General features: G+C 40.2%; 1 protein-coding gene across 1 annotated transcript in view; it reads right to left on the bottom strand.

The window, feature by feature from the left end:
- Positions 1–230: 230 nt before the first annotated feature.
- Appbp2 (amyloid beta precursor protein binding protein 2) overlaps positions 231–9,959 on the bottom strand; it is a 54,611-nt gene continuing 44,882 nt past the window's right edge. The window contains exons 11-13 of the mRNA XM_052756161.1: positions 9,125–9,315; positions 7,250–7,415; positions 231–4,984 (exon numbers count right to left, since the gene is read on the bottom strand). Of these exons, the coding sequence (XP_052612121.1) occupies positions 4,731–4,984; positions 7,250–7,415; positions 9,125–9,315 (611 nt within the window). The 3' untranslated portion in view covers positions 231–4,730. The remainder of the gene's footprint in view (positions 4,985–7,249; positions 7,416–9,124; positions 9,316–9,959) is intronic.

Here is a 9,959-nt window from a genome sequence, read left to right as displayed (position 1 = left end):
CGCCTTTTATAGTCAGAAGCTACTGACAGTGACAGCTGCTCTCCTTTGCACTGAAGCTGTCATTTCCAGAGGCTGAAAAGGGCGTGGTTCCCTCTGCGGCACAGCTTCGTTTTCTCGTACAAGAGCACTAGCGTCGTTTCCCTCACTCAGTAAGGACAGCCCACAAAATTAAAAAGCCCTGAATTCCAACCCAAAGCAATCACAACTCAACGGGAAACATACACTATGAATGCAGGAACACTCTATTTATTAGGTCAATAATTCATTTAGCAATACGAGTACAGAATGTATCACAATGCTGGTTACAAACACACTCAGTGTGGTTTACAGTTACAAATAACGGCGGGCTCTACAAGTAGGTGAGGATGATACGAAAGGTCGCTCGACTCAATGAACTGACGTCAGAATCTATGAATGACCTTAGATATTTCTACAGAAATTCCTGTGGCACTAGTAGTGGGGATTCTCCTGTAAAGAACGTTAGTGATTCATTTGTAATTATTCCATTAAGGTTTTTTTATTTTGAGCCTATTAAACTAAAACCCCTGTTACTTAATAAGGTATAAAAATAGTACTGACCTGGTAATATTTAATAAAATGTAGCATTCATTCACATAAAACTAAATTGAAAAGTTTTAGTCACCATGGCAACATATTTTCCCATAAAAGGAATATACAGAAACGAGTGATGTTATACAAAAAAAAGGGGTACCTTCGATTCAGTGATCCAACACACTGTGCACCACAACCAAGTTTTCTAGATATCTATATATAGCATATATATTTAATCTTAAACTTTACTCTTGAAAAACATGTGCACTCCAACAAACTCATTAAGGCCACTCATGCTATAGATACCTAGAACTGCAATAACAGTGTTATTTAAGAGATCCTAAAACACACGCCTTCAAATCACCACCAGGGAAAGCCAGTTCTCTGCCTAAAACATTCCTGAGATCTGGGGACAAAGGAACTACTATCATTAAAATCTGCAGACTAATTCAAAATGTTCTATTTAAAATAAATCTTTTTTTCCAGGTAATGTGACGTCCTCTAAAGCCAAGAGGTGAAAGAAGTGTTAATCTTTAAAACAAAAATAAAACTCTTAAAAAAAATCAGTAATTATAAATAAGAATTTTTCCAGTAGTAACTCTGCCATCCAGAAAAGATGACTGGAAGCAGCAAGGTTAAAAACCCTAGGGGAAAACATAAAAAAAAAATAAAATTAAAATGGCGGTTAACAACACCTGATACTTAGCAAACCATCCTTGGATTTTGCAAAGTTTTGGCCAAAAGCTCGCATCCTATTTAGGCTCAGCTGTTTGCACTACAAAGACAAGTTCAACAGCAGGCCCAAGACACCACGCTCGGGGCTGTGCACTTCCCATTTGATTTCTTGAGACGAGGTCTCACTAGGTTGCCCTGGCTGACCTTAAGTGAGTCTCCTGTCTCAGCCTCCCGAGTAGTTGGGATTAAAGCTTGTGCCACCACGTACAGCTTTCTGTACTTAATGCTCATGAGACTATGAACTCTTCTCTCTGTCTAGGACAAAGGTCTTTATCTGGGCAGGGTATTGGTGAGTTTTTTTTTTTTTTTTGGTTTTTTCGAGACAGGGTTTCTCTGTGTTGTTTTGGTGCCTGTCCTGGATCTCACTCTGTAGACCAGGCTGGCCTCGACTCACAGAGATCCACCTGGCTCTGCCTCCCGAGTGCTGGGATTAAAGGTGTGCACCACCACTGCCCGGCGTGAGTTGGTTTTTTAAAAAAGAATGCAGATTTGATGGAGAAAGGGTCCAAATCCTCAGGGCAAAGTCTAGTTTGAGGACCCATAAATATTATGCACTAAAAACTCAGTTGGTGCTATTAAACTGAAATCAAGTGATTCACCTGTGTCACATGCTCCCCAACGCCCCCAAATGGAGTAGCACCAAGCTTTAGGAATAAGAGAATTCAGGGGAGGTTGAGATCATAGGCCCTTATTTAAAATTACATGCACGCTATTGATTATTGTGAGGTAAATTCTATTCAGTTTTTCCTCTTACTCAGTGTCCTGAATACTGAGATTATAGATATATGCCATCACACCCTGCGTTCATGTATAAAAGTCAAATCATGGTGGCATTCCTAACTACCTCATCCTAAACACTCTTGCTAAAGTATAAATCCTACACTTGAAGTTATTAGGGCATTACTTTTCAGTAGAATCAGAACATATTAAATCATATCATTTAAAATGACTGATTGTGCCAGGTGGTGGTGGCACACACCTTTAAGCCCAGCACTCAAGAGGCAGAGGCAGGTTGACCTCTGTGAGTTTGAGGCCAGCCTGGTCTACAGAGTTGAGTTCCAGGACAGGCTCCAAAACTACACAGAGAAATCCTGTCCTAAAAAACCAACACTCCCCCACCCCACCCCCAAACCAAACAGACTGCTAGAGTATAGGCATTAGATTACCTTTTACAAACTTACAGGTAGGTGTAACTAAAGAAACGGTAAGATGGAACAACTGACAGTAGTGATGCTGGGGGTGGGGACGGTTGCCATCTGACATCATCACCCTGTGACCACAGGCTTCTAAACATCGTGTTACTTTACCACCAACTATGAGTTAAGTTTAAACTGAGTTAAGGGGGATGAGTCTTTAAGTTAACTGACTATACAAAATGCTGTATATGCATAACACCAAAAATTCAGATTAAATAAAAATAATTCATGTGGAAACTTAAGTTTCAAAATATTTATTGAAAAACAATTTAGCACGACATTCCTATACCACAAACATACCACAGGGCTCTAAAAAGCCAATAAAAGTATACAAAGCCTATCTTGAAAATGTCTTTGGAGGTATTAAATATATAGGCCTGTGCAGCTGGAGTTCAGTAACTTAGAAATGCTCCTCCTGGTCACACAGACTACTTGGTTATAAAGGGTGCCACTGGACAAAGACTGCAATTAACTGGGAGGGGGCCAGCTGCATAAACTGCTAACATACTGATTTATTCTTTGAAGAATTTATAAGGAAATTCAGTTAGAGGAATAAATAAATTCAAGTCTCTGGACCCAAAGCTGTTATCTTCGGGTGTGAGCTTGCCTCATCTACTTGGGTACATCCCCAGTGAGTTCCTTTCTAAGTCAGCCTAAACACACTGGCTTATCACTAAGACTGCAAACAGCAATTTCAAAGGAAATTAAAATTGGAAAGTTTTAAAAAAAGATAACTTCTGTAGTCTCTAATGTTTCTGCACTCTACATGATAAATTGTTTTCTCCTTACCCAACAAGCATGCTAAAGAAAGAGTTTGACACACATCCACTCAACCTACAGACCACTCCAAGCATTGCTAGGAGCAATGCATCTAACGCCCAAGTCAGGAACCCCTGAAAATAGGGGAGACACCCAGATTCTTAACTACACAGACACCAGATGGGCCTCTGTGCTAAGAATTGAGGTAACGGCAAAAGATCTTTTTGTTTCTTCTTGTTACATTGTCACACAACTTAGGAATTGAGTATTAGCTCCACATTCAATAACCTGGCTAGTTTTAAAAAATTAGAAAATCAGACATTATAGTTGGATCTTTCCACCCGACTCCTGGGTTTCAGTTAAAATGACTAGTTGTACTATTATTTCCCATAAAAATGAAGATTTTCTAAGACTTATTTTTGTGCATTCAATCTTCTTAATCCCCACAGAGTAAACCTAAAATTCTCATCTGAACATGAATCATTTCACGACTCTTAGCCAGCATGTTTGTTAGCAACATGGAGTATTCGGGCAAAGATTAAAATGAGGGTGGCTGCAGCAGATAGTTACAGAACTTGCTTCCATGTACCTTGACTAAAGATTTGCCACTGACATTGCCCAAATCCCATAGTTTGGTATCTATGATACAAATAAAACTCTTGTATTAATACTTTGCATCCTATCTAAATGAAATTATCCTACTGGAAAAGGCAAGTGCAGTGACTAAATAATAATCTAAAGCCCCTGGTCCAAATCACCACCTTCCACAGGTGCCTGGTCCTTTTAGGTCCTTCTGGTCCTGTTATGTTCGCAAACACTGTTAGAGCATCTCACTGCTGTACCAGAAACCAAGAGTAAGAGCTGAGCTGCTGGTCCACCTGGTGTTATGACTGACAGATCAACACTGGTCCAGTCAGATGAATCTGACAGTCCTTCCCTGATACAGTTGGGGAATGGCTGTATGCACTGATCTGGGAAAGTGGCCAAATCTACATCAGGATGCCCTCCTTTTTATTAATTAGTACCTGTGTTACTTTTCTATACTGCATATAAAGAGTCTTCCATAAAATTTCTTTACAATACAGTATTGAATACCTCCACATGGAAGAATGTTAAAAAGTTGTTAAAATCATCCTTACATAAGAAGAATGCAACTCTTTTAAACTCTTAAATAGTTTTATTTAGGGGTTCTTTTTTTTCTTTCAGGCTTTCTGAAAAATGAATTATTTTTTAAAAAGGGGGGAAAAGGTTTCCTGTTGTTCTAATGGGGTGAGAATGTGGGACTACTTATACACGCGGCACATGCTGATATAACTCAATATATGCTTATTCTACAGGAACTGCAATACAGGGCTACCCGAAAGAGGGTCTTCATGGACTGGACCAGTGTTTCAATGCAAATACCAGCCCCAAAACAACATGGTTTTGATTTCACAGTATGAATTCCCCGGAATCTGGGGAAAGGTAATTGTTTGCTGAGGCTGTCCCTCAGCAGCTTGGTCCCTCAACATTCTGAGACATGAGGAAGGACTGCACCACTTCTTCGGTGGACTGGGGGCTGCTGTTGACGTCTTCAAGGGCATCGGTTACTGAATACTGTCGATCTCGCAATCGGTTCCAGTTAGACAGAACATTGTGATACTCAAATACTTTTTCATAATTTCCAATGGAGTTGTAAAGTTTAATGAGGCCTCGGTAATCATACTCTAGTCCACTGTAGCCTTCACCAAACAGTTTCTTCCCTGAAGGAACATAAGAAAGAAACAGATCAAAAAACATACAATAATTTTTTGTTTGATTTTAATACAAGTTTAATTCTTTAAACAGGCTGGCTTGGTTTTAGTCTCATGGAAGGAAAACAGTCCTTATATCACTGCCTCTTAAATCACTCTCATCCATGTTGTATCTCTAAGATTTAAAGGAGCTGGTTTCACTAGAATGCTAAAATAAATTTCACAGGTTTTAAAAAAAGGTTTCTAATTAATTCAAGCATGTGTGTTTATGTGTGTGCGCGCGCACTTGTGCCGGAGCATGTGTGTGGAGGCCAGAGGTAACTTTCAGGAATCTCTTCTTCCATCATATGAGTTCTGGAGATAGAATTCTAGTTGTCTAGGTTGGTGGCAGCTGCCTTGACCTGATGAGCCATCTTACTAGCTGAAAATTTCAGGTTTAAGGGTATCTTAAAATAATATGGAGCACTTACAGGGTTTGTCTACATAATCCTATCTGGCTGTCCTGGAACTCACTCTGTAGCCCAGGCTGGCCTCAACTCCCAGAGCCACCTGCCTCCGCCTCCCGAGCACTGGGATTAAAGGTGTTACCACCATTCCTGGCTAGTTTTGCTTGTAAAGTAAAATGTGCTGGTTTTGTCAAGTTGATACAACCTAGAGTCACCTGGGAAGAAGCAAGTTCAACTGAGGAATTGCTTAGATCAGACTGGCCTGTGGTCACTATCTGTGAAAGATGTCATGACTGATGACGGATGTGGAAGACCCTGGCCAGTGTGGGCAGCACCATCCTCAGGCAGGTAGGATCCTAAGCTATATGAGAAAGCTAGCTGAGCATGAGCCTGTGAGACAGTCGGCAAGCAGCATTTCTCCATGGTTCCTGCCTCGACTTCCTCCAATGATGAGCTATGATCTGGAAGTGTAAGATGAAATAAATCATTTCCTCTCCACGTTCTTTTTGGTCATGGTGTTTTTGTCACAGCAACAGAAAAAACTAGAACACCAAGTATAGAGAATATCTATAATGTGCTTATTTTGTATACAAAAGGGAAGATAAAATACTTATTCATATGCCTTTATGTAAGCCATACATAGAAAAATAAGCCAGAAACAAATGAGACTAGTACCCAAAGCAGGCATGTGGTAACTATGTATGTAGAAGAAATGAAGGAAATACATGTAACTAGGAAAGTACTTGCCTATGAATCTGTGATTTTTCAGAACGTTAGTATTTCACACACTCAGGGATTGATCAGTAAGTCAATATACAATGGCTAACACACACATATGGATCACCATTTGTGACAGACAGAGGCAGCAATGGGGGAAGGGACAATCTGTGCAAGAAATGGTACCAGGTTGACTACACATGTGCATGGAAAAAGTAAGATTTGATTCCTTTCTTGTACTATGAACAAGCTAATTTTAGGATTGCAGATCTAAAAGTGAATGGTTAAGTGTCCAGAAGATGATCTTTAGAAGAGTATTTTCAGAACTGGTAGGAAAAACTCCCTCAAACTAAATACAAAAAGTACTAACAATAAAAGAAACATCATGGCGTTCTGTTAACATCAAGGAGTTATTAGGCTGGCTGTGCTAGCACATGCCTGTGATCCCAGCTTTAGGAGGAAACAATGGTCTGGAGTTCAATACCAGCCTGAGCCACATGAGTCCCTGTATCAACAAACAACATAAATAAAATGAAGTGAAATAAACTGTCCTTTCCAAGGCACTCTCAGGAAAACAGGATGAGAGGGAAGTTAGAGTACATGAAAAATTTCCTAAGTCAACAATGGCAGACAATTCAATATGAAAATGGGCAAGAACCCTAACAGCCATTTCACACACGAGGTAGTAAGGTCAAACAGAGACAATTCAAATGCTCTATGTGTTCACTGATGAAGACGACACACAAACCCAATAAAATATAAGTGATGGAAATTACCAAGGACTAGTATGCAGCAACACATTACAGTTAACCCACTAAGGGTGCTCTCCACTTAATATCAAGGCCAACCTAATCATGTTAAAGACGTGAGACCTCCAGGTGGCAAGAGCAGCAGGGGCAGCAGCTGGATTAACACCTCATAGCAGTGACTACAGTCACACATCTCACTGATGACTTCAATACTGAGGAGAGCCTTGACAGGAGGATTCTAAACAGCTCTGAGGTCCGTTCTGTCTTCTGCAGTGCTGACTTTCTCAGCACTTTCCCTCACACAGCATAGAAGAATTCGGACATGCTCTCTAGACACCTAAGAAAAATTTAAAGGAACCTACCAATTGCTATAGATCGCAAATATAATTTCTCAGCATTTTCATATTGATTCATGTCGTAATTATATAAAGATGCCAGATGTCCCACCGAAAGGGCTACTTCATAATCTTCTTGACCAAGAAGCTGCTCTTTAATCTGAATGGCTTTTATGTGCATTTCTTCAGCTTCCTGAAAAATAGGCCAAATGGAATATTAGCTTGCACTTTTTCTTAGGACAATTCTACTCAATGAGCAAGTCTATTCTAAATGTCAACCCCAGCTTACGAAAACTATTAGGTAGTAAGATCAAAGAACATTCTCTATCTTTTCCAAAAGCTGCTAATGAAAAAGCATCACTGGTATTTGCAAACTACACAAAAGCTGATGACTGTAATGGTCCTAAAGTAGAAAAGGTAAATACGAACAGACATTCTGAGTTGGGTGTGGCAACATGTGCCCGTATTTCCAACAGGCAGACGGAGGCATGAAGAGTTGATAGTTCAAAGTCAACCTGGGCTACATGGAGAAGACCCTTGTCACGAAAACACCAAAACTATCAAATATAAAAGAGCAATAAAGGACCTTCTAAAATGAACATAAAGACAGAGTGGTGACACACACTTTTAATTCCCCAGAAGCAGGTGGATCTCTTGAGTTTGAGGCCAGCTTGGACTACACAGTGAATTCCAGGACAGCCAGAACTACATAGTGAGATCCTGTCTCAAAAAAAAAAAAACAACAACAAAAAATGGAGCTGAGTGCTGGTGGCACATGCCTTTAATCCCAGAGCACTCAGGAGGCAGAGGCAGATGGGCCTCTTGTGAGTTTGTGGCCAGTCTGGTCTACAAAGTGAATTCCAGGATAGCCAGTGCAGTTACACAGAGAAACCCTGTCTCGAAAAACAAAACAAAGAAATAGAAACAAAACAAAAGCCGAGTGAAGGTGGCTCACACCTTTAATCCCAGCACTCGGGAGGAAGAGGCAGGAGGATCTAAGTGAGTTCGAGGCCAGCCTGGTCTACAGAGCAAGTTCCAAGACAGGCTCCAAAGCTACACAAAGAAACCTTGTCTCGAAAAAACAAAAACAAACAAACAAACAAAAAAAAACAAAAAAAGAGAATAATTTGAATAACCACATCCCCAAAATTAAACTTGTTAAGACAGTATTAATTTATGAAGACATGTGCATACATATGAGCATGTGTGTGTCCAGGTTGGCACCAAACTATCAATCTGCCTGTCTCAGCCTTCCAAGTGTTACACTAAGGAAATGTACCACTTGTACAGACTAGAATCAAAAATTCTAAAAGAAAATTAGTGTAAGTGTACCGCTAGATTTTGTAGCTCCTAATTCTTAGTAACTATACACAATCAACTTTAGTGTTATTATTAGAATCTGATGTCTCTGAATATTTATTATGGGCCAGACATTCTGCTAAGACCTAAACGTACATAGCTGAGAACTATGACTGAAGCCTGACTACAACAATACCAGCTTTTCGGGTTTTTCTGTTTTGGTTTGTTTTGTTTTTTCGAGAAAGGCTTTCTATGTGTAGCTTTGGTGCCTTTCCTGGAACTCACTCTGTAGCCTGGGCTGGCCTCGAACTCACAGATCCGAGTGCTGGGATTAAATGTGTGTGCCACTACCACCCTGCTCGATTTATTATTATTATTATTTTTTTTTTTTTTTTTTTTGGTTTTTCGAGACAGGGTTTCTCTGTGTAGCTTTGCGCCTTTCCTGGGACTCACGTGGTAGCCCAGGCTGGCCTCGAACTCACAGAGATCCGCCTGGCTCTGCCTCCCGAGTGCTGGGATTAAAGGCGTGCGCCACCACCGCCCGGCTCGATTTATTATTTTAAAGGTACTAATTATTTAGAGATAAAATATAAACCCCTTGACCTTAAATTTTCTCATTGACTGATAGAGTCTCCCAAGGTTGCCGTAGTGTTTTGCGGTCTGTACATTAAACTCTCCGAAGGCTTTCTTGGCCAGCTGGAGTGAGGACAGGTGCAAGTCATGTGCTTCTTGAAGCAGCCGCTGTTCCGTCTCCTTGTTGTGACAGTCGATCGCAATCTCCTCCAAAATAAGTGCTGAACAAGGAAGGCCACAAATCAGGAAACGTCAAATCCATAGTTTACATTTAACTGAAAATTAAAGACTTAGTATTTACTAAATATTGAACACATAGCTGACTCTTGTTTAGAACTGGCCAAGATCAAAGTGTTCTACATTTGAGGGTTGTTATTTATTTATTTATTTTTTAAAGCTGGGCTCTTGATATATAGCCCAAGCTGGCTTTGAATTAATGGCAATCCTCCTGCTTCAACTTCTTTCTAATGCTGGTGTGTGTGCCATTGTGCTAAGACAAACTATTCTACTTCAACAACACACTTCTGGGAAAGTCTATTTATACAGTATGTTCATTCAACTGAATGGAAACATGGTGAACCTTAAATTACTTTTCAGAACCAGCTTCTACTGTAATAGCCTGCTACATTTTATAGATGGAAATTTGATTTGAAAAGTAAGTGGCCACCTGGGAACAGTGGTGAATGCCTATGTGAGCAACTGGGAGGCTGAGGCAGCAGGATTGGAAGATTAAGACAAGCCTTGGCTGTAAGACAACTTTAAGGGCAGTCTGGACTCCATGAGACCTTGTCTCAAAAACCAAACCAAAAGAGAAAAGCGAAAGTTAAAGTTACACAACCATGGAGGAGTGCTTTAAGCACTTCGG

Source organism: Peromyscus californicus, unplaced genomic scaffold (assembly GCF_007827085.1).
Source record: "Peromyscus californicus insignis strain IS unplaced genomic scaffold, ASM782708v3 Scaffold_3__1_contigs__length_106647218, whole genome shotgun sequence".
In the NCBI taxonomy this organism is placed as follows: Eukaryota; Metazoa; Chordata; class Mammalia; order Rodentia; family Cricetidae; genus Peromyscus; species Peromyscus californicus.
The sequence above is the reverse complement of the archived record's forward strand: the minus strand, read 5'-3'. Positions and strand labels throughout refer to the sequence as shown.